Source organism: Fopius arisanus, unplaced genomic scaffold (genome assembly GCF_000806365.1).
Source record: "Fopius arisanus strain USDA-PBARC FA_bdor unplaced genomic scaffold, ASM80636v1 scaffold00024, whole genome shotgun sequence".
In the NCBI taxonomy this organism is placed as follows: Eukaryota; Metazoa; Arthropoda; class Insecta; order Hymenoptera; family Braconidae; genus Fopius; species Fopius arisanus.
The window spans coordinates 505,302-531,587 of NW_011887763.1; the positions used below are offsets into that span (position 1 = coordinate 505,302).

A 26,286-nucleotide genomic window follows, 5' to 3' on the forward strand; every position below is an offset into this window, starting at 1 on the left:
AATATCTTGAATACGTTTCTGTGGCTTGATTATATGGTAAAATACCGTGGGTACGGAGATCCGTTTGTAACGATTTCGTGACGTTGATGTTTTCATCAGAGACTGAGTCTTTGTGGAAATTACGATTGATCAATTGATTTAAAAAATATATCGATGGGCTTCTCACTCTTCGATTGATTCATTGGAATTGATGAGATCATTGATGATGAGGTAAAATTCACTGGTTTAAAATCTAGGGTGGAATCTTTTGATTAAACATTTGTTAATGGAAAGAGACTTAATCACAAATTTGGGATTACACAAATGCAACTGTTTCTAGGTAGTTAGTTGGGTTATGAACCGGGAGAAAATTTAACGGTGAAAGCCGTTCGGGAAAAGGTTGAATCCGCGGGGGTGAGACCTTTTGGTGAATTATAGGTTCGAGGTAGACTGTCGTATTCATCGATTTAACTCCCTCGGACTTGCAACTTTCGAATGAGCATGGGCTTCGAAAGGAGCCTCTTAGCAAGTTAAATGAACTGTGTGAGGGGGCGGGTAACCCAACTCCGAGTCATTTATTTCGTGGCAACGGACGAGTAAAGAAAAGTTTGAGAGGATAGATTTCACTCTTCACTGATTTTTCATTTTGTTTTCAGCGTTTCAAGAGGATTTTTCCTTTTTAGATCCCTGAGAGATCCCAGAGAAATGAAAAAATCCAATGAAAATGGCCCGAGAAAAAGGGGAAAATTGCGTTTCGAATAGTAATTTACGAGAAAGAGTTGAAAGATAAATTTTACTGAATTAATTCGTTCAATTATTCTATTTAATTATTGTTTATTAATTCTGTGATAATGGTTGAGTTGATTGCGAATAAATTTGCAGGAATTTCGAGTGATTTGACTTAAAAAATAATTCGAGTATTCGTAAAATTGTGGGAAGATATTTTACCGGAGGATTTTTATTTCCGTTTTATCTATTGTTTTACCGTACATGTTTTTTTTTTAACTCATTGGATGGGAATTAGCTGTGTTGATTTTAACGGTGTCACAGACGTATTGACATGTACTCGATACATTGGATTTTCGTGCGGGTTGGATTTCCCTGCCATTAGCGGAAGATACGGCGATTTTTTTATTCACCATTTTTCCTTTTGCACCCGCTTCTGCTGGGGTAATCTGTGTGTGAAATTTGTCAAAGCCCGGGCTTTCATTAAAATAATATTATTTCCGTTTGACGGATTTCAGGGCGTAATGAGACGATTTATGATCAACTTTAACCGTCGGGGGCGTTTTAACAATGGGAAAAAAGTTTTGTTCACTCGGGGGAATTTTATTATAAGATTAATTATTTTTTAAATGGCTACGGTTTGTCTGGTATTTGAGGGAGAAGAATTTTGTTGCTCTCAATGGAATATTCATTAAACTGTCAATCATTTGTATTTACGAGAGCAAATACGGGGGATGAAAAATGTGAATTGACATGAACATGAGAAAAAAAAATGAAGGCAGTTCTTTCTCGTGATTATTCATTGCAAAATATCATGACCCAATTATTGCTAATTCCACATTCTATTTTAAAAGATTTTTATAATCAGGAGTTTCCAAAATTTGTCTTTTTTTCTCAGATAAATTTTTTTTTTCTCAACCCATAAATCAGTTGCAATCGGGAAAATACCGTTGGTCCCATTTTTTCGTTTTCAGATTTGAAAAAAAAAATGCCACTCAATCTGCAATTTTCCTATTGATCCCCTTCACCTATAAACTGGAAAACTTGACGATGGCCGAGTCAATGTCGACGGAAAATGGCCGATAAAATGACGCCTTGTGTCGCTCGTAAAGGAGTACGTGTGTCCCATAACTGGAAACCGCTACAAACTTGGCTGCTTTGAGGGGAAAATGTTGCAAAGTTTACAGCATTTCCGTAGGAGCCTTAGAGCCGTTTGGAGGGTAATCGTTTGTCCTCGGAAAGTAGAAAAAGACTGTGCGCGGAAAAGCCCAGAACTTGTAAAGTCCATTCTCCCGAATGACTCAACTTTACCGAGAAAAAGAAAAAAAAACCCTGATTCCACGAATGAAGAGATCAAACGGATCGGAAAAACAAAAGCTCCATTTGTTCTTTTAAATTTCCCGTGCGAGTGCTTCGACCGCGATAACATCGAAATTGCTCATCGAAAAGTGGAGATAATGCATTCCCATTGTTTCAGGGATACGATGTACAGTGTATTTCCCCTGCGCTTATCATTTCCTCATTGTTTTCCGTTTGTTCATTAAAACGTTCTAAGCATCTTAGCCCTGAATTTGTGGATAGAATGCCAGCGGAGGTAAACAAAATAAAACGAGAGGCCAACTAAATGTGCATTATAGTCTCAATGCCAACAAGAAAACCTAAAAACGAGAGAAAATGGAGAAAAAAAAATTCCTCATTTCCTCATTGACAAATTTTTCCCCCGACGATTGTCCCCAGGAGTTGTTTTCTCCATTTCACTTTGTGAATATTCCCCGTTTGATGGCTGAATTCGATTTTAGATTGTCAGGGTTCCAAGCTAGGGACTTGAGGGCTGTGCCTTTGATCTCAGAAGATGGGAAAAATATTCCGGAAAAAAAAAACAAGACGCAATGAAATTCCAGGGGATTGAGTGAAAAGTCATGTCTGTGTAGCGACACAAGACAAAAATTGAAATGGGAAATAACCCAGTTTGTTGAGTGGCACGTGGACGTTGTATTATCTCCGTGGGTGGAAGGAAATAAAACGGAAGGTACAGGAACTGGTACATCGTGATCACTCGAGTTCCGATACGGGGTTGTGTATTACGTCGTTCAAGGGGGTTAGGGGGGTGTACAACATCTGCCTACAATGTGCACCCTTTGCCTCGACGTTTGCGTTTCAAAGCCACTTGTGAAAGTAGAGCACACGTGATGCCCTCAATCCACTGGAAAACATGGGGGATGTGGTTTTATGGCTAATGAGGAAATCCGGTAATGGCGGATCCTGGAGAATTTCACATTTTATGGGTTAAAGATCGCCAGTGCCAACCAATACCCTCATATAATACGTCATTTAGATGCGAGATCCCATATTCTATATTTATCAATTAATATCAATTAATATCAATTAATATCAATTAATATCAATTAATATCAATTAATATCAATTAATGCCCAAACTTTTATGTGAAAAATCTCATTCAATGATAAAATACTTCGCGAATTCCCTCCTCTTATTAATCTGATAATGTTTATTGAATTATCTATTAATCCAACGGCGAAGAGAAAAGCACTTTAAAGTTCGGGATGAAAAGCTCGAAGGTCAAGTGTTGATGAATGAAGTACCGGAAATTGTTGGAAATACAGTGTTCACCGTGACAAATAGTAGGTCGGTGGATGCCTTCCTCTCTGGTTTAAAGGAGCCAGCTCGGATGGCGTGCTTTCAATTTGTCACGGGTTAACAGGAGAGGGCGGTGACGCAGGGGGTGGTTATTTCACCGGGTGAATTTTCAGTATCCGATCCTGCTCTTCTCCGTGAGCACACCTTTGTTCCCCGATGTACGTGTCTCTTGAAAATACGTCACAAACCCCGGGGAATGAGGCGGTAGATTTTGGAATAAAGGGAGCGAAAGAGGATACATCGGGTCGGAGCCACGAGAATCGTGAGCAAAAGGGGTCGGGCACCGGGTTATCTCTGTAATTGTCCTAGAAACCCCAGGATCACCTTCTAACCCCCCCTCACCCTTCTCCCTCACCTCTCCCTTACCTCTCCCTCACCCCTCCCTCACCCCCATCGAACTCGCCTTTTCCACCCCGAAACCACCTCGAATATATATTTCGTTTATACACCCTTTCCCCTTTCTCTTTCCCCTTTTACCTACCATCCACTGGAGGATCCCTCGACCGGGTACCCCACTCGGTATTTTCATCCCCAAAACCCCACCATCCCGGAGTTGAGCAGACCGATAAGGATAATAGCTGCCAAGTGGTGGCTTTCCCTACATCTATATCGTTTCAACTTGCATTTCTAGGTATTCGTATATACGTATATACGTATTGTCATCCCCGTCGGCTACTTTACTATATTAAAATCCTTGTATTAATTCCGGCTTCACCGTAATCAATGCACTTCCATTATTGAATGGATCAAGTTATTTTTTTTTTGGTTTCCAACGAAAGCGCTTTGCGTTATTTCCATAGAAATGTTGAGTTGTGGAAAAATTGAAATAATAGCAACAATCGTTAGATTAATAAATAAGAAAAATTGTTAAAAATTTGTATATTGGAAATATCTGAATTCCGGATCTGTCCCGGGATATTCATCGTGAATTGAATTTAATTAGAGTTAAAAGATATATTTTCGATTTAGATTGATATATTTCAGAAGCCAATTACCGATGATTGATGAACCAATGAATAAAAAACAGATTGACCCCTTAAAAAGACAAGACACGGACGTTAATTCCGTCTAAAAATCCCCAGTGACAAAATATAGTGCCCGTTGGTCCACTGAGAGGTGGCCGTAGCCCGGGAATTGTTTGTACCTGAGAAAACAAATGGCTGACACGATTCACCACGATTGGGTGTGCGTGGTGAGGATGTACGATACACCTGGGGGTAGTTTCCACATTCTGTAACCCTCTCCCCAAAACTCATAACACAAAGACCACATCGAGTGCTCAATGCATCATCGCCAGGAGCTAATGACGAGACCTGGGGAATATTCAGGACTTGATGGTGTCAAGTTTTAGGAATAATTCAGTGACAATATCGATTCCCCGGTGGTCGAAACGAATGTTCCAACCTCCAGGCCATTTCAACATCTCATTGCTATTTGCTCCTTGTAATTGCAGTCACTCTGTACATCCAGGGAGTTTCAGGTTCCTCTGTCCCACGACACCATCAAATCCATCTATTCGCCTCGGAGAAATCCACCTGTAATACCTCCGGCAATTAAGATCGTCTCGCTCAATTATTCATTGAATGTTCCACTTACACCGTGGACTCTGCTATTTCACACTGAAAGAAATAAAATTTCATGGAGGATACTCGTGATTATTCAGTACTATTTAGCATTGAAGTCTATTTGTCACAAAAAAGAAGGAATTTTAAATGGATCTGTGCCCTAAAATTGCAATTACTCAAGAATTTTCAGGGATTCATCAACTAATCATGCCCAATCCCCGAGAAAACAAAAGTCTTGCCCCAATTATCCGATATTTCGGGTGCTTAATATACCGTTGGGCATTTCTGAATTGTCGGGATTATTTTTATCCCGAAACTCAAGGAATACTCGAGTAAACAATCCGTCTGAAATATTTAAAAAATATTTTCAATCTCCTGAAATGTTTTTCCTCATACCATCACGCGGAATAATGAAATTCTCCGTGGTGTTGACCATTAATTAAATTAAAAATTCACGTCAATATTACGTTAACCATCTCGTGAAACAAAAAAATGGCCATTATACGGGAGTGAATAGCGGAATTTGGGAAAAATTCACAACACCGCGGATATATACCGTGGATTTACCAGTAGGATTCTAGTTCCATTGAATCAAATGCAAATTATGCGCAACCGAGTTTGCCGGCGTTATTGTTCTCCCCCGGATCACACAGATCGATATATTCCCCGTCTGGCCTGAGAGACGGGGGATTTCATTCCTGCATTTTCTCACGGGAATTACGCTAATTCAGTTCAACGAACTGTATAGATTTAGCTTCATTTGCTTCTTTTTGTTCGATCTACTCGCTTTTTTTAAAACCAAATGGACATTTATTCGCCGGACCATCTTCCATTTCGTCAATCCCCGAGGGTGTTTTATGACCCCCATACGGTTTTCTATGTATTTCCAGGATTGTTAAATCCGTCTGGACTATTGCACCCGGTTACTTCTGGGTTACCCTTCTCCAACGGCTCCCACTGGGACAGATGTCATTTCACCTACCAGTGAAAGACGATTGAAAATTTTCACTGGACAATCCCTATATTTCACTCTACGTGTAATAAATTTTAAGAAATTCCCATTATTAAAGGTTGAGATAAAAAAAAGACATTCGCGTGAGTCGAAATATTTATAAATTCCTGAGACTGCCATTTGACAACTCGAATGCGAAAATTTAAATTCGCAGTAATATTTTTTAATGTTTTTGCTTTCGAATGGAAGAATTGTAATATTAGGAGATTGTCAATTCATTAAGGGAATGATAAAATCAATGGCGATAATTAGCAGCTCCTTGAGGTGGTAAAAAGTAAAGGAAAGAAAATGTTGTGAAAAATCCTGTGAATGTCCAGCATCGTGTCCTCAGCCACTTATGCAGTCCTGACACTAGGGTACTTGAGCAGTAACAATTACCGTAAAGGAAATGAGGGGCACACAGCAATTTCGCGGTAGAGCACCCATTGCCGATTAGACCAGCCATCCAGAAATACACTGTATTTTCCAAATGACACACAAAGTTGTTGCGACAAAAAAAAAAAAATATGAAAAACTATATCTCCAAGTGCAGTTGCGGCTCTACTGAATCCACCAGAATTTTATTACCAAACTGACGAGAAAAATAGCCCCCAGTGGAGAAGGGAAAATATTTAATTTGAAATTTTTACTGCCGTCAAGAAATAAAAACTAAATGAAGTACTAAAATCCTAAATTACCTCTCTTGATATTTTTTTCTTTTCCACGGAAAATGCGATAACAATCTTGAGCGAAATAATTTTCTGGCGAGGGGGCGCGAATAGTTGGTATTTTTGTTTGAAATATATCAGTCGGAAAATGCAAGTTACGTAGTATGTGGTGGGGGAGTGAATAGGTGGTGGTAAAAAAAATTACTTTAGGTTAAAAAAAAAAATAGAGGATGGGTGAATTTCACACGGTCTTTGAACGGAAGTTGGTGTCACATATCTCACTGGTGGATTTTCAACGGTGCGCTTTTCACGCGTCCCTTCCGTTCTCCACCCGTCGTATTTCAATTTCATTTTTAGTTCTACTCTTGAGGCTTTTTTCCCATCGCCGTCACCCGGTGGCACAGAAATGGGGAATAAAAAAAGAAGAAAAGAGGTGGGAAATGGGGATAAAGTAGAGGGTTAACTGGAGGATAGGTGAATGTAGCTTCCTCCTTGGACGGGATGGACAAAGGAAGAGGCCCCGCAGACTGGAACATCCGGTCCATCAACGCCATCTACGGGATTATACAGAGAGAATCTCCAGAGGGGTGGCCCATCTGCGTCGTGTATTACGTCGACGGATACTTGTGGTGAATACTCTCTGTACATCTCAACGGGAAGTACTGTGCAACCTCTTCTCCGGAAATCCGTGCATCCCATTTCCCAACGTAAAATCGATTTCAGCTATTCGCCAGTGTATCCGAAGGGCCGTATCCCTTTGTAAGTCCTAAGACTCTCATTTCGCCAGCAGCTACAATCCGTCCAATATTCGATGAATGTCAGGGGATCTTATCGACCTCTTTAAATTACATACTGAAATTCAATTTATCCTGGCAAGTATAACAGACGGTTCAATCTATTTTACAACTAATTTTTACCGGCTGGTCCCTTCTTTTTCATATTTAGGCGATTCGCGGAATTATTCGTTGCACTGAAAAATTGTGGAGAATGAAAATGTTTAAATAATTGATTTGATTAGTTGATTGTAATCCATACCAAATTAAAATACATAGTGATATCTCAAAAAAGTGATAACCCGACTATTTCGTGAAAATATGTATGACCACGTGCAACATTTGGACAGTCGAACGTAATATCGATAAAAACTTATCGAAAGTGGTAGCTATTCGAATGCCGGACGAACCGTTCATATTTCCTCTCCGATAGTTGAAAAGGGGAAAAATAGAGACTGCATGGCAGAAAGAACTATTCACCCTTTTTCCAAGCTATTCGTCTCAGCGCACCGCATCCGCAAAATCATCTCTTCCTGATGTAGCTGGTACGACGGATGCATACGTAATCCAGTAAAAACTATCATCAGTCCTGGTGAAAATATCACGGCATCGTGTCCGTCGTGTAAAAATAAAATGCCTAATCCAACGTGAAAGGTAATTGGAACAAACACTCCAACTGCTATCGGTGTTTACTCGAAATACCAACAGATTGCCGGGGGTTTTAATCCGAAACAGCTAGTCGCTTATCAAGTTATCATGGCCTAGTGAGTAGTGGCTGTCGATATTACTGGTCTAGTGCCGGATGAATGCCCGTCGCCATTGTTCCGAGGGGCACCGTCGAAAAGCGTCAAAACTAATGTCTGCATGCAGAACGGAAACGAAAACTCAGCTGCATTGATATTACCAACGAACAATTCCCCTCCAATAACAAAACGATCGGCGGACAATTCGCTAAATCCGGTGACACAAAACGTCATGAAAAAGTGTTGAATTCTTTTTTTTTTTTATTTGTTACTTCTGTTGTCGATGCCCGACGCTTGGGGGAATCAATACCTCTATTTTTTCAATGGTTTTTTTTTTTTCAATTGCATCACTCGGACAAACAGTGATCAATGGATTTTAGGGTTTCTTCGATGACCTGGGACGAGTCTTCGGGGCGATGGGAGACAGTTATCTCGAATCTGGTGTTGCCAGGAGTTATTATAGGGGATCTCAAGTTGCGTTCTAAATTTATGGTGAGATGAAATTGAATTTTCGCTTCGATAACAGTAAAAATACTGAAATTCGAGATGATGAAATGGAAAATGTCACGGATTAATTGACCGCGACTTTCAGTCATTACCAAAAATGAAAATAAAACGATAATGTAATATAATATTAATATGCAATATAATATTTTTAATTTTCTCTGTGATATCTAGGTGATGTAATAATATTCCACAAGACATTATTATTACGGAATATCTTTTGACGGCTTCTGCGATAAATGCGAAATCGTATTCGGAGGATTTTCAGTATGTTCGGGAGAACGGACGATTCGGAATTCATGAATGCATTAAACGTCATCATGATGAACCAAAGCTAGTCAACTGATTTACATTTTATAATCGGTCGAAGACAGTGCAGATCAATTTCTCTGGTGCATTCCAATTACTCGGCGTGTTGGACACCACCGAGAGGACATAAACCCAGATGTGGTGTCCACTGGTGTAGACACTGCAACATACACAGGGGTTATGGCTTGCTGGGGTCAGCCTGTCAGATGCCTCGTTGCCGCTCCCTACGTGTTTTCATTTATTCCTTCGAGGACGGCATCACATTCCCCCGAATTTATAATCCCACGCAACATTGTTCGACCTGACGTATAAAAAAAATAATAAAAACAGACGGACTACAAAGAATTTCACACAAGTTCGTCATTTTTCCCAAGAGGAAAAAAAATTTAATCGCCATTTATGAGAGGAGTATATTTTTTTAATTAACCTTTACGCGATGAAAAAAAAAAAATTGATTTTTCTGTACCCGCGTGCGTCATTTTTCTGAAGTGAAAAAATACATATCCCACGAGTGGTGGGAGAATAGCTCGGGCGTGTGACATGAGAATGAAAATAATGGCTTGCCATGGAGATACTGAGGCCATTATAATTTTATGCATTACAGAAAAGAACGACGAGGTGGATTTTAAAAAGGAAAATTCCTCCATCTCCGGCAAATCATCTCTTATTCAATTAAAAGTTTTTCATTCTCAAACTTTTGAGTCAAGCGAAAATATCAAACTCATGGATTATTGTGGAGAATTGGAGAACAGAAGTCCTTGGCATAACAATTTACAATTTCATTCCAAATCCATTCGTCTGTTATTGAACTTCTCTATTATTGCTGTTTTATATCACGCTAACGCTTTAATCTCACTCTCACCTGATTTACCAAAGCTCGCTAATTGGCTCTTGTGTTACGTGGATTAAATCATCATGGAGGTGGGTTATGGGTACTTCAGCGACTATTATATTGGCAGGGAATCAATGGTTTGATGCGGAACGACAAGCCGTTAAGGGGCAATTGGAGGCCGAAGCCGTCGATGCTCTTGCCCCCTTCTCACTCCTTCCCTCTCCCCTTCCCACTTCCCACTCCCCTCTCCCCTCTCATTGCCCCCTCCGCAGGTGCCAATGGATAATGAACGCATAATGTCAAGAGATTACGTGTGGAGAGCCCTTTCAAGTATTGAAGACCCATATTTTACCGCGATAGGTCTCAACTCCCTGATTAATCAGCCATCTTGTTTGAGTTTCAGAGAAAATGGAGAATTGGCGGGAAAGTGGAGGTATTTGAATACATACTGTATTTAACGGCAGTTCAGGGAATTTTTTTAGGCTTTGGGGCATCATTGACAGTTGAGGCCCTCGAAACAATCGACGAAATACGCAATTCTCTGGCCCATCCTCACGACAGTAATACACCGAGGAATTTCTATGTCTTCAAAGCCAAGCACTACATTTTACCTTCATCTCTCCTTGCAGATCCATTATTCACGGACCTCGAGTTTCTCGATTTACCCTCGTCCTCATCCCCTCGCCACTCCACCGGAAACTTGGCCAACTTTTAATTAATTACTTCCAACGGAATTCAGTATAACCGAGCTCAACATACAGCTATGTAATTTTTTAGCTCCTTGAATCTCAACTTGGTTTTTTTTTTTTCTTTCAATTTTGCCCCGGCGTAAAGTAACCGGAGGATTGCACCGGGAGATCTCGTCGTTGAGTTGATCCCTTCATTGATTTAGTCGTCGTTTATTGCATTTTCTTGGTGGGGGAAGATGGAGATAGTCCTGGGTCACACTCGTGCCTTGAAGATTGTCAGAAATGAGGGAGATACGGCGACGGAGGTCTATTCCATTCTACTTTCTTTGCTGGTGCACGAAAACCCGTGGGGAGTGCTCGTATGTCCTTATAATCCGTGGAGATAAGCGAAACCTGAGCCGCCTACTAATATTCACAAAAGCTAGAGGAAAAGAGATGGGTATTAAAGGGAAGACACGTTTTTTATTATTTTTTCCATAGCTATTTTATTTTAGATATGTTTAATTGCATGTGAGAGTTTAAAAATTTGATATTCCTCATGAATCGGCAATGAAGATTTCTGAGGAATGATTATTTGCAGAAATAATATATATTAATATTATATATTATAATGTTAATATTAATGTTGATTGAGTGATGAGCAGTCGCCAAAATGTGTGACATTTCAGGAAATTTAAAATGGTGCTAGTGCAATTCGGATGTTTCTCCTCGTGTGTGTAAATACTGGAAACACTCTCGAGGGGTTTTCATAATGATAGAATCATCGAGTAATTCACAGTGGAGTTGTCAAGCATTCACGTAGATTATTACGACGATTTAGCTCGCATTTGATTCTCGGTACGTGCCTAAACCCCACCGATGTCCACTAACAGACTCTCCGAGGACTCTCCACAGTCCGGCAATTACGTCACGTCTGGTTTACTTCTGCTAATCGATTTTACCGAGAAGTTTCGCGCAATTAGAATAATCCTCGATATTCCTCTGGCCATCTAATTAGCAATTTAAGGGGGAATTATTGGAGTCATTAAAAATTCGGTGAGTGGAAATTTCATCCGTGACTCACGCTTGTCAGATTAATGATCAATTCTTAATAATGTGGATTCTCATTAGCTCAGTAATTAGCGTGTAATTTTTTTGTCATTTGTCTTTTGAAATTTTTTATTATCAGGAAAAAATTTGTCAGCCTGTGTTATCAGGATATCTCTATTGTGAATGGGAAATAATAAATGTGTAATTGGAGGACAGTCGTGGGGTATGAAATTGGAGAGAATAGAAGTAGTGATGAAATCAGAGCGTCAGTTTGAATTGTTTTAATGAGTAAATGTCCATTAACAGCTGGATAACAGCAGTTAGAGACAACAGGTTCTCAATTAAATAATCTTTAATTTCTCCAGAATTAGCAAAACCTTTACTCACTATTTTTACTCCAATTACTTTAAACTTCCGCATAATTTACTGAGTTACTATTTTCTTTCCGGAATTAGCATTTGACTTTTTTATTATAAAATGATAAAATATAAAAAAAAAATATTTTTAAAATAAAGATGAGAGGAGGATCTTCACAATAAATCAGTGATGAATCAATCATTAATTTTTATTGTTGTTATTGTGGTATCGAAATGTTTTTTTTGTGAACGAAAGAAAATTGTCAAGCCACTTGTTAAATATTTTCACTTGGTCTCCATTATTTATTCCAGATAACAGCAACCCAATTCCCTGAGTTATACACTGAATCATTGTTATCATTATGAATACGTTATGTTGAACACAAAGCCCAACTATTTTACCTTTCCCATTCACAGATGGAAATTCTATACAATCGTGAATTTTTATTTTCAAACAGCTTTTTGTTCTCAACTGCACTGTACATTTTATCGTGGGTTAACCGCTGTATTTCCACTCACATGACCCACATGAAAATCCACTGATCTCCTTTGTCTCCCAGAATCGCACGGATATCAACGTACCTGGAGATATACTGTCGTATTCTTTAAAGATTTTTTTTTCCACATCCTTGGATTTACAATCTCCTATTTTCCGACGGGCATTTTTCTTTTTTACGTGTTTTATTATCGGGATCAGACCCTTTTTCCACCCCCAAACATTGAAAATATTGCTGGACGTGGGATAAAAAGGGGTCACAGATGTCGTGACCCCTCACCATGTGATCTGTCACTCGCGCTTTTTTATCCGCTTCGTTTGTCTGCACTTTTGCCAGTGCATTCGATTTTATTTATTTTTTTTTTAATCAAACATTCTTCAGTTTTGCCATTGAAAGGGAACGATTTATTGGAAATTGATTTTTTTTTCAACAAGAAATAATGGTTTTTCATGGAAATCAGGGATGCAGAGTTTTTTCATTCGTTTTGCTGGATTTTAAAATTTCAAATTTATTAATTTACCGCGTGCGAGTTGGAGCCAAAATTTTATAAGATATATTTGGCGAGACAGATATGAAATATAAAGACAGACTCACTCCGGGAAAGTACATTTTCCTCTCGCGAAGTATTTTCGAAGAAAAAATTCAATGAAAGCTTCGAAATTGAATGCATCTATGTCACGTCCTCGGGATGAAATTCCAAGCGCCATAAAATTCTCATCCCCTCCCACTGACTCGAATAAATTGCGACAAATAGAGTGATAGTACGGGAAATAATTCCGAGAAACAGCAGAATAATCCCTTTCGAAGAAAAAATCTAGATCCAACAGGAAGCGTTACCAATTTTCCCCGAATAGCTTATTAACATGATTTTTTTTATTGAATGGAAAAAATAAATATACATATATATGATGATATAATGAAAAAAAAACTGATTCAAATTCAAACAAAATGGTTAATCATTAAAATCATTAATTAATTTATCAATCACTTTTTGTGGAAAATAGAGTTTATTCAATTTTAACCACTGGACCATTACGTAAATGAAAAAAAGAACGATAAAAATAAAAGAAAATAGTTCGGCCTGTCAAACTAAATAAGTGACGGAGGTAGAGAGGTGTAACGAGAGAAATGTGAGTGTTCAAATGAGCGTGAGCTGTTTTGTTCCGGTCATTGTGAATTAGTGGGGTTTATAAAGTGAAATTGGAGTATTTTTGCGCTCACCCGAGCACGTCGGGGTCAGTACAGAGTCACAAGTTCCTCCTCCCCGTGGGTGGAAAAATCTGGACGAAACAGCCGGTAGTGACACGTGCGACAAGTCACACCCCCGCACCCCGATAAATCGATTGACATTTACTCCCTCCAATCGTCTACACACCCACCTCCACTGTATACATTTTCCTCTACCCACCCATTCGCCTGGTGTTATGTAAAACCGAGGGAGTAACTGGAAGCCGTTGCGTAACCTGAACTCCGAGAGCAAATCACTGGGTTTTCGATTTAAGCGAAAATCTACCGGATTGAAGCCAAAGGGAGATCGGTTTCAAGAATATTCACAATGGCCAATTATTCATTTCAACTGATTCATCATTCTCACTTTATTCTATCTAATATAAAAAGAAAAAGAGAATTAATCTCGAAGTATATCGAAATATATTGAAATGTCGAGATATATCGAATTGCATGACGGTCAAAATTGTGGAAAATTCCATATATAAAATTAATCAATAATTTTATAAATAATATAGAATGTCACAAACATGAAATTTTTTTTTTAACTCCTCAGTGTCAACTGTCTAGTAAATTAAATTTTTATTTCTTCCAATTAATGGTATCCTTGAGAATGAAATCTTTGGGTATTCACGACAGGCCCTGACGGGTGATTCACAGCCGCTGAAGTAGTTACTGTCAGGATGCAATCAGCCCGGGTATTCATTTATGCGCATTTGCTCGTTTTCGTTGAACGTCAAACAGCAGTTGTGAAATATTTAAGGCCATTTAATTTTCAACAATTTGTACTTATGAATTATTCATTGTTTTAATCATCCCTCCAAAAATTCAACGATCAACATTTCCATAGCTGTGAGGAGGTAAATGAATAAGCACAATCGCGATGCAAAATATGCCAAACTCATATGATGCTCATGTCGAAAAATTATTTGACACTGCCAGCTTAATACAGCCATTGAAAATTGTTGCATACCCAATTATTTATATTTTTCAACAAAAGTAAACAGATAAAAAAAAACAAGTAATGCAAAATGGCATAACACCAAAAATACAAAACCCGACCACTAAAAACACGTCGATATTATTCATATCACGTTATTTATCGTGTTATCTTTTTTTTTTTTTTAATCGGGGCCTCATTGATTTCATCGACGAAAATTCATCAGATCCTCTCGATCTCGAAAACATTTTTTTCTCAATCGTGCTTTCACACATCATTGCAATCGTTGAAAAATTATTGCCACCGATTGTGAAATGCGTATCGCGAGAGCGATAACGATTTGACGAGTATCAAATTGTTATGCGCAATCACGTAGCTAACGGTTGAGCGTGTATGCAGGTGTAACGTTTCACGAGTTTTCCCAGGGGACACGTTAGTTTTACGCGTGAATCGCTCGTGTAGTTCGGAATTAACTGACCTCCCAGAAATCCATGTTTTACGAGGGAATAATACACACATAAAAACAGTAAATAAAAATAGAAATAAATGAATATGACACGCGTCAATAATTCTCACGGCTAGTTTGTGCTGGACAACATTTATTTATTTTCATCGCAATCACAATTGAGGGAGAATAAATACCATAATTTCCATTTTCAGAGTAATGGCATTTTTTTCCAGCAATTGAAGTTATTTTGACTATAGAAGTCCACATATTTTTATTTATGCACCTCAGGATAAAAATTCTGGTAATATTTAAATTAATATATTAATATTCACTTCACTAACTCCTCCTCATTCAAATAAATAAGCTAAAAAAGCAATTAAAATTCCCCTAATAAATTCATCATTAGAGCTCGTCAGAATAATTGCCAATAATTCCCAAGTCGGGACTGAAAAAGAAAATGTGTAATTTGTCCTTTAGTGCGCGTTTAGCCGCTCATCAGTCGTGATGAATGAAATTCCAAATTACCGGAAGGGGTCGTGGTGAGGGTAGTCACACATAAAGGCTATTAGGACGACCAAACGAGATCGACTATGCAGATGAATCGTATTCTTTGAGGGTTTAAACCGCCTCCTTTCTCACCCAGATCCCCTCCCGGTGAATATCGCCACTGGGACATTAGATATGCGCAACGTACCTCCGTGGTCATAAATCAATTGCTATCCCAACCCCTCGCATCTACTCATAACCCACCTCTTCCATTTCCCCCCTGGCCCCCTGACCCCCTTTCCCCACTTCCCCCTTTTCACCCTTTTATCGCCTTTCTCCCTTTTTTCCCTCTCTTCCCACGACACTCGCGAATTTTCTCTCCTTTGCATCACCTCTTTATAACTCCCCAACTCACCCCCTCACCCTCCGCCCCCACAACACCCCCTCCGGCCCGAGGGGCCACACTAATGTGTTCATAATTCACGCTTACTGCAACGAGGATGCGGGGACAGACTTGAAAAATTAATGCATCGAAAATAATTCATGAACATTTTGCACCACTTGTGTATGTCAGCTCTACGACTCCAGAATCTCAAAATTCCGCTGGCTTACTTGTACCTGGGGTGAGCCATTAAATGGGGGTACGAAGAAAATTTATCAATGGAGTTTTTCACCTCAATCATTATTTCCAGGGATTTGTTAATGATTTAATACTTGCAAAAATAATCTCCCACGGAAAAAATGAATGGTATTTTTTTGACTTACTCGGTGATTCAGAAATTCACTTTTATTTTTTATTCTGTTTTTTTTTTATTTAAAGCAATTCTAGATTACTGGGCGTCAACCAAATAGATCCGATTCAGCCGAAAACAACTCATCATTATTACATGCCTATTGTTATGAACAATGAGTCAGTAGCACAGGTGATTCGAACAAAGCGCCTTTTAACCCGACGAATGTACATTCGTCGAAGTATTAATTGAAAATGAACTCTGGTAAATCCACAAAGGGTTGGAATTACACTGGTGAGTGAAAAACACGAGGAAGATGTGAAAAATGTTCATTTGGCGAGAGCATAGAATATTCCCTGGCGTAATATTTTTTCACGAGCGTATGAAAAAGAAAAAAAAAACTGGGTGGAAAGATGTTCATTCCCGTGATGAAGTGACTTTGATTCATCAACCGTCAGTTAAAAGCTCATAAAAAAGGCAAACACGCAGTATGACATGGGCTTTGATTATGGCGAGAGATTCCCAATCTCCGACAATTTTGAGTGGAGATTAATCGAGTATCGATCGGTAGGGTGATAGGCCCGGGGATGACCGGAGGTAGACGTCGATCCCTGGGAGGGGTACGACAGAGTCGAGTTACACGTGATGAGAATGATAAAAAAAAGGGGGAAAAAAATAGAGGGGAAAAAAAAAATAGGTAATCCCAGTGGACGAGTGGTACACAGTCGTCTGTGAGATGGACGATCCCATTGACTCCAAGGACCTGGGGCTCCTTTCCTGCCCAGGGGACACCAGTCCTCGTCGCACTACCTCCAACGCGTTTCTCCCCTTTTCCTCAATCTCCATCGAACCCTTTGTTCCGATTAATTCAACCTCTCCACTCATTTTTCCAATAACCATGGCTAACTTTTAATCAAGGATTAATCTCGTATCAGACTCGAGACGAGAGGATGTATCATGTCTCGGAGATTATTGGGTGTCTAGACAACGCGAATGAAGGAAATGCTCGACTTTTCCTACTAATGGTAAACAATTTGGAGATATTGTTGGAAAAATGGGGAAAAAAAGATGAAAAATTGACGGTGAAATTGGGAATTCGTCCTCCACAGGCGGGAAATCAAATAGTTTTTTTTTTCACCTCGTGTGGAGAAGAAAGGCCAGAAGAATGGTGAAATGGTGAAATAGTCAATGATACGAAACGAGAACAAACGAGGAACTCGTACGAGATCCCTTTTGTTGCAGCTAGTGCTAGGCGGGTTGTTTCCGTCAGTACATATACAGGTGAAAGCTAACTTTATTGGCTCAGGATTTTACTGTCGACGAGCGTTACACACGCTTGTTAACACCACCGCTCATACAACACACATTTCCAGTCTGACTCACTCCATTGTTGACCCACTGGCTATCACTGGAATTGCGGTAAACAACGAAACCGCATTAACGAGAATGTGACAAGAGGGACAGAGCACTTGAAAAGTTTTATCGACTTGGATTGATTCAGATTGGTTTAGTCCGACGGATTTAATTATACCGAGGAATAATAGTGTCACGGCTTTAGACTCTCATTTTTATTTTTGCATACAAATATCCAAAAAAATGAATTCATCCCTTTTAAATCATCCTAATTATCATTTCTATCGATTCTAATTTTCGGCAGATCTTCATTTTAATGTTATAGAAAATTATTAAAAAATGTTAATTCTCAGAGGAAAGAGGAAAAGAGGAAATAAAAATAAAATTCACTGTGGCTCACTTAAAAATTTTCACTTCCCCGATCGTATGACCCACAAAATGCAGACTTGAAAATTTAATAACAACACCGGATCGTCACATCAGGCAAATCTCCCTCCGACCGGAAACTCAAACTGAAGTAGAAGTACAAAAAAACCGATGAACCATGGAGAATCTATTGCTTTTAATAATCCCAAGCAGTATGGAGAGGCACCCAGGATTATCTGTGAGTTTTCCAATATTCTACGTGTTCCATCTTCGCCTCGTTTCATACCGTGAGATCCACCCACACCACCCCCTATTTTCTCTCCCCCTCAATGCACACACCACCTCACATCCATTGTTATCGTGCATTTTGGCAGTGGCCTGTGTTTACCCCGTTGAATCCCATCCCCTAGAAATTCCCGACTGAAAAATTGATGGCTAAACCATTTTTTTTTAGTCTTACCGTTTTTTACGGCCAACCGGGAACTTGGCTAAAATATAACTCGATCCCTTTTCCACCACGTCACTTCTTCATCCCGTCATCTTGCTCAAATACCCCCTCCTCCTCCTCTCTTCCATTGAACTATACATGAAGATATGACGAAAAAAAAATCCTCTCCTGTCAACTGATCGGGGGATCGGTGGATCGGTGGATCGGTGGATCGACCTCACATATTTCAATCTCTTCATCTATCGCAAACTCTTTCATCTTTTTTTCCTTCCATTTTTCACTGACCATCGAACACACGAGGCAGAGGTGGAGACCATGAAATCATCAAAACTCGAGTTGATGGGGGGGAGAAAAGAAGTGAGTTATCGGTGAGATTGTGAAAACGGGGGAAAAGGAATTTAGAAGTTATACGTTAAACTGGAGGAGAATAACATCGGTCTGGAGCGTTACCAGGAGCTGCTGTTATTTTTATCCACAAGTTTTTACTCAATTTCTTATCGTCTATTATTTCACTTCTGGATTGATTCGCGAGTTTTGATAGCGGTAAGTCGCGATTGGGATTTTTATTGTTCTGGGGGTATCGCGGGGGTTTGATATGGATTGGAAACGGAATTGGGGGAATGTGGAGTGCAGGATGTTAATTAAATTGAGGGTAATTATCGGTTAGATCAGTGTAAATGCCGTGTGAGATTACTGGGGTGATTGAAGTTTCAATTAATTCCGGAAAGTATTTTGTATTTATTTCATAATTTTCGCGATTGAACTGGTGGATTCTTCAATTCTCCCGAGTTAATACCCCAGATAAGAATTTATAAAGTCCCCATTGTTGTCATCTAAAGGCGTACGAGTACATATGTGTAGTTTATATACTGGAGAGAAGCATCAGAGTTCGAATTGTGTTTAGCAGGCCGTATAATTGACTGTCGGGAATTCACGGAATCCTCTGAAAAGGTCTCAATCGCGTTCTCCCGTATGAGTAGAAAAGAGTCACCGGATTCTTTTGCTGACTCACCCTAGAATTCTACTCGCAGATTTATCGGTAGAAATTGCAGAGAGGCTACAAGAAATTTTCCGCGCCATTCCTCAGCAAAGAATATCTCAGTTATTCCGAGATTTTGTCCGGTAAAGGGGAACAATGAGGGAACAATTGGATACTGAAACCCAATTCGTATTACGGATCGTTAGAGACGAATTCAAGTGATTGTGAAACGCAGGTAAAAGGGGTTAAAGGAAACATCTCAGTTCTATTCTATTTTCCAATTTAACGCGTATGCACTGGTTCATTTAATTTTTCGCCTCCTTTGTCAATCTCAATTCGGTCGAACGATTTCTCTCGTGGATAAAGGGATCCCTAGTTCATTTCTATTTTTATTTGGAGGATTTTTCGTTTCTTCTCTATTTTTCCCTCTTGACATTGAAGGCCATTTTACTCAGAGCGCCCCCGTCGAGAGTCCTCCGAATATCTCGATAATATTTCTATCAAAAAAATGTAATTGTGCGAATCGTTTTAATCCATCACTTCATCCAATGTAGATTTTCCCCTTTTCGATATTCTCCATTTTCAAAAACCAAAACTACTCCACATCTTTCTCTGAATTCTCGTTCTTATCAAATATCTCAATCACAAATTTCGAATTATAATCTCAACGATAGTCAATATTTCCCCCAAAAAATCCACTCCACCGAACGGCATTCCTGATCTAGCCATAAAAAAAAAAAATTGGAATCATTCACCCCAGACGTACACACCGTCGACTGAAAGACTTTACTACCCACAAATTCCCATTTCCCAGTGTATCTGAACCCACTCGTACCACCATCCATTCTCCACCTCTCAAACCAAACGTAAACCAAACGAGATACACACAGGATGTTCGTTTGATACGTGTACATCTCCAAGCACACGTATCTCATGCCCCATGAAATGCTCCTAGAGTTTATCCATCCCCTCTAAACTTCTCCATATAAGGAACATTCGCACCGCAACCAATTCCAAGGCTTCCATCAAATAAAAACGACACCCATACACATCAGTACTCCACCCCAACCACCCACCACCCACCACCCACCGCCAACCCATCGAATGACAGTTTCTCACTCTCGTCTTGTGTGGGGCCTTTGCTCGGTGGCCAAATATACGAGCCACGACCTCGCCTCGCATTTCCTAAGTAAATAACTTCTCTCGGGTTTACCCTTCCAACTCATCCCCCATACAATCCCCTCCCCCTCTCTCCCTCCCTCTTACTACCCACTCCCAACCTCCACTGTCATCTTCAAACGCAATGGATAAAGCTAGATCCAGAAATTGGAATTGCATGCGACACGCGTTTCCGAGGAAATTTCTCCTTTCATCGCCATCACCTAGAGATGAGTAAACATTTTCAGCGGCTGTTTTGTCCGGGTTATTATCTTTTCGAGAATGTATACCTGAAGCTCGTGGAATACTCATTGCAAATTGATTTCTATTCACAAATATTTTTATTGACATTGCACGAAGTAAAAATTATTACCAAACGGTCGGATAATTGCGGAATGTAGTTTCTGGAATTTTTAATTCGTTGCTGCGAGGTACATGGAGGTTCTCCATCAATATTTACTGTTATCGGTTAATTAATCATTAGTATTTCCTGTGCACTTACCTGTAACTTTGATTTGATAAGGCAACTGTGCCCTCCACGTATCCTGTAATTTTCGATCGGGCGCAACGCACCGATACTCCCCAGCATCCTGATAAACGACTCTTCCCAGTACCAGAGCACCAGGTCCACCAGCAGGTTCCATACCCGATCCATGCCCCCAACACCCACCATCACACTCAAGCGTAACAGCACCACCAATTTGTACTTCAACTTTTCGCGAATCCGTTGCCTCGCCATTCAACGCCTCAGCCTCAAGCTCCAAATCCGGATTCACTGTGAATAACAAACAATCTATTTTTTATTCTCAATCACCAGGACCACATCACCCAGTCGTATTTCACATCTCCGGAGGGCGTGAGCCAACAAAAAAATCTTGGCAATGAGGAAAAGGAGGTAACCATAGCCAGCAATTGTGCTGTGTACTAATGGAATTTATAGATTAGGTGATATCAATCTTCCCTAGCGTCTGCATGGGAACATCATAACGAGGCTGGAGGGAATGGAGGATGATAACTGCTTGGGAAGAGGATTGTTGGAGAGGATTAGGGGTATTGCTGGTGCTGATGTGTTGATGCAAATCGACTCTCTTCTGCAGGATACATGCCATGAAGTCTTTCCACCCTCGCCATTACCCATCGTTTCTCAACTTTCATTATTTATTTATTCGAAGTACGTCTCGAAAATCTTTATGGCCCGATCAATTCCTTCAGACATTACTTCAGACATTATTTATGACAAGTAAATGATCCCAAATGATCCCAAATGATCCCAAATGATCCCAAATGATTTTGGAGGATTGTGAAGATTTATGGATTGAGACTGAAACAAGGAATGAAGCACGTGCTAAATCTTGGTCCAAGTTGGTCGATCACTCTGGTCGTTGGTTACGTGATAGGTATGTATATGATAGATATTTTCCACGGGTGTCTATATACACTATGAGGATTGTCTGAGGTGCAGCTCTCGTCTCTGTCATCTATATCCTGAAGGAGATGAGCGTCATGGGGAGTTAGTGATATCGTGTTCACTGGTCACGTACCAGGGATAAACTTTGGCGTATCGTCTTTCCGTGTATCTCGAGACGGATCTATCACGACTTTGAGTAGTTAGTACCTGGCATTTGGTGTTACTGATGAATAAAGAGGAATAAATCCCACGAAGATGTACGAAAATTCCTCTCATCCGAATTACAAACGATCGATCGTTAGCTCTTTGAAGACCCTTTGCTTTCTCGGTGTATACTCATATTCTTACATCAGAGCGTTAGAGTCGTGGGGGTGGAAGGGACCGTGAGAATAAAAAAATATATTTCACAAAGGGAGGAATGGAGGACAGATATGTGTGGAAATGTGGATTTCAAAGGGAAAGAAACTGGTGGAATGAAGTTTCTTCGAGGCGAAGTGAGTCTCGGTATCTGACAAAGATGTTTGAGAATTCTGGTGCATCATATTCTGTTTTATGAAGAGAACATACACCTCTCGAGTTTTCTACTTCATAATAAAGTCTTACCAGGAGATTCCTTGGTTTAATTAAAAAAGCTGTCCGAGAAACCATCAGACGATTTACTCTTATCATCACAAATATTCCGATTGTTTTAATAAATATTATTATTCCCGGGAAAGTTTTTCATTCGAGAACCATACGGGTTGAATAATAAAAGGAAAGTGCAATTTTTTTAGTCGGCAGACAGTTTTAGTCGTCAGGTATTTAATAAAGATATGATGAAATTCTGGGGCATCATATTCTGTATTATGATAAGAAATTCCGTCGACGAAGTCTAACTGCTTTATTCCCGTTTCAATTAAGGATAGAGCATGGTCGATGTTGTCTATCGATCGAGCTGCCATGAATAGATTATATTCATTGAGATCTACAATAGAATAGGTACATCATCCGTTAATTAACAATTCAACTGAATAAACCGTAGGATTGTTATAATAGGAATGTCGTTGGAAATGCTCAAGCCTGAAATAGTATTCGATGATAATTAACAAAACTTCTAGTCTTCAGGTATTTAATAAAGATCTGATTGCATTATTAATGTTCTAATTAAAGTGACAACATGATCGAATGACTATGTATTGATCTACATGAATAGTACATGGGTCTATTGATAGACAAAGGGCAACTTTGGTACTTGATCCCCTATTAATAATGGTGCATGAATAAATAATATGAATGTTATAATAGACAGGTCGTTGGACGATGGGGATGTTGCACGTTAGAGAGGATAAGTAATCCGTTCGGTATTCGAGGGGTGACGTTGAACCGTGTAATCGATGATTACCATAGGAGAGAGAGGGTTTATGGGTTCCTCTAGCTGGGCAAATTGCGGAGAGATTAGGCGATCGGAAGCTGGCAAACCGGAGTGATGAGCAGGACGAGAGGGTACTACAACGGAGAGGGGACACTGGGGATAGCACGTTTGGATAAGGCGTCGAGTGGTGAGGATGATGGAATGAGATGGGATGAGCTGTTATACTGGGTTGAAGGGATGTGTTGAGTTTGGGAATGGGAGATTGTGGGGTTTCATTCCAGTATTCACCCAATGGGCGACTGCGCCAAAATGCCAGATGGCCTCGGTTTACTGCACGAGAGAGAGGAAATTTGCAAATTTTACCAACGAGACGCGAATAATTTCCGGACGGCTCCGCGGTTTCCTCCCTTGACAAATCACCGTGGTTTTACCATTATCGAGAATCCAGTCACCATACTCACCATGCAAAATAGCTGGCCTTTAGGTTTTTACGGGTTATCGTAAATTACTGGTGAATCAGTGGTTACTGCACTTCACTGGACAATCGTTTGTTGAATTATTTTAATGGGAGGTGGAGTGCTCGGAATTTTTTTCTGAAAATCTAGAGTGCGCTCATGGGTGGTGATATTGATTAATAAAGTGGTGGATTGGTGAGTCTTTCATTTTTAACAAGTAGTTGCGAAAAAATTTACATGCGCTTCATCAATATGAAATTGGGGTGAAATTCGTGGTGTTCTTTGAAGTGCAGTGAAACCATTAATTTGCACGGTAAAAATGCGCACATTTATTTTTTAGGATATATGAATGTGATATATGAATGAAATATATGAATGTAAATATAACTATTACCATTCATGAATTTTGTAAAAATTTTGTGTATTACTCACGTCGTGCATGAAGAAAATATCCGATACTGGAGAAAACCCCCGAAATGTGTCTGGTGTAACATTTATACCATCCACTGTCATTTCTACTGATTTTCGTAAAGTTAAGCCAGCCATCATCACTCTGCTCGACCGGTGGCGGTCCATTATCTGCAACAATAACCCAAAGTCATAATTTCCCTGAGCTATAACCCACGACTTAAATGCCACATGGAGGATTTACAAATGTCTCCAATTCTTTCCTAAATTTCACTCCATAAATTCCGTACATTCAACCATCTGTGATACATCGTAGTCAATGCATTCACCCACAAATATGGAACAATTGGATATATATTGTGTATGGATTTTATAGAGCATTGTAACAAAGTTTTCAAGGGGATATAAAACGGGGAGAGGGAGGAGAGAAACTTTTCGTCGCATGTTACATAAGAGCTATCTATCTGGAATGAGAGTACATGGTTTGACTCGATTGTCTGTGTGAAGGTATACGGAGGCTGCTTTGTCACGGATGATACAGGACGGCGTCGTGACTTGGCAGGAGAGCAAAAGAGGATTTTTTTTTATTTCGATGCTCTTCGAGCGTATTCTTGGATGTTTATTTTTTTTTTTGTTTCAATTTTTTACCCCCCCTGGATCGGCCTTATTCTCGGTGAAAGGACCTACCAAGTTCCCTCCACTTTTATCCGGACTATTTGGCCAGGGGACAAACGAATTGCACCACCGCCCTGGGTATCCCCACGTTTGGAAAATCTGTGCCAGGGAATTGCCGAGGGGATGACTGCGCATCAGCGGATTTCGGGGGGTGATAATGGCACCCCTCGTCGATGGATATATTTTAATGTTGATGGGTTATTTCAGGCTTCAGTGGAGAACATAAAACAATTTTTATCCAATCTCAAATTATTGTAACGATTTTTAATTAAGAAATAAAAATTAAGTGCCAATTTTATTTTTGTGAAAAATATTCGTTGGGTAATTGTTGGGCGTTAATCATCATTATTACATTATCCTTTTGTTCGCATTGTGTTTTATATTATAAAAGTAAAAACCACAGATAACCCATCGGTCGAACATGGTTATTTAATTATTAATTATTCGCATGAATAATTCAGAGCTGCAGATTGCAACAGTTGCTAAAAATCTCAGTGTTAATGAGGAATAGTGAATATCGGAATACTTCTCGTTCGTCGTTTTTCATCGTTCATACTAGCTCATTATTCTACGCGTATAAAATTAATGCGAATTCACGAATAATTGATGAAGCCATGAATAGCTGACTTTTGAATTGCAGCAATTAAAAGTAATAAATATGGGGATGAGAACGAATGAGAATGCAGAATTAGAAAAAATTTGCAAGATTTTTGGAGATTTTCTCCCTTCCCTTCCCGAATGGATTCTGAAATATTTGAATAAAAAATGAATAGAGAAGGGAATATCTCGCTCGGAGTAACTTCCCTCGAGCGGTACACGACTGAGAGGTTTCAACAGTTTACATACAACGGACTGCATTTCAGCGCTCGAGTAATTATCCACTGGGAATTGAAAATTACAGTGTTACAAAAAGCAGCGACTCTGCGAGCCCACTACCCCCCTCATTTTGAATTCATCTTGAAAAAAGGTAATATCAAGCTCTCGTTCGCTAAAGTATCGCAATACCGGTGAATTAATCCATTACACTCTCGCGCAAAAAATCAGCTTATCCGAAAGAAGTTTCATTATTTTTATTTTAGTTAATAAAACGACCTTCGCTTGAGTGATTAATTTTGGTGGCTTTAAATTTTCTTGAAAATTTCAAATGAATTCATATGAGAAATGAATTTCCGGTTGATGTTGAAATAATTTAAAAATTTGAGAGACAGATAATTGAAAAATTATTGAATGGTAACTTACCACGTTGCCACACCGGTAAACTTGACGGATTGCTGTCCACCTCGCATTTCAGACTAACGGACATCCCCTCGATGATGGGTATTCCGAAGCCGGGTAAACGCGTTATTGCGAATGACGGAGTATCTGAAATACGTATCAAACAATTAATGTCACACGTCTGTCAATAATTACCCACCACCATTGAACAATTATCTCCCAAATTGAACGACGACCAATCAAATTGCCCGATGGAAGAATAAAGCGTGACCTACATTCAACTCTGATTATTTTTGCTCTATCCAATTTTCGTGGAGTG

The 26,286-nt window shown here is 39.5% G+C and overlaps 1 protein-coding gene across 1 annotated transcript in view; it reads right to left on the reverse strand.

The window, feature by feature from the left end:
• tei (teiresias) overlaps window positions 1-26,286 on the reverse strand; it is a 108,100-nt gene that overhangs the window by 6,616 nt on the left and 75,198 nt on the right. The window contains exons 6-8 of the mRNA XM_011301620.1: window positions 25,992-26,114; window positions 24,102-24,248; window positions 20,958-21,230 (exon numbers count right to left, since the gene is read on the reverse strand). Coding sequence (XP_011299922.1) covers window positions 20,958-21,230; window positions 24,102-24,248; window positions 25,992-26,114 — 543 coding nt within the window. The remainder of the gene's footprint in view (window positions 1-20,957; window positions 21,231-24,101; window positions 24,249-25,991; window positions 26,115-26,286) is intronic.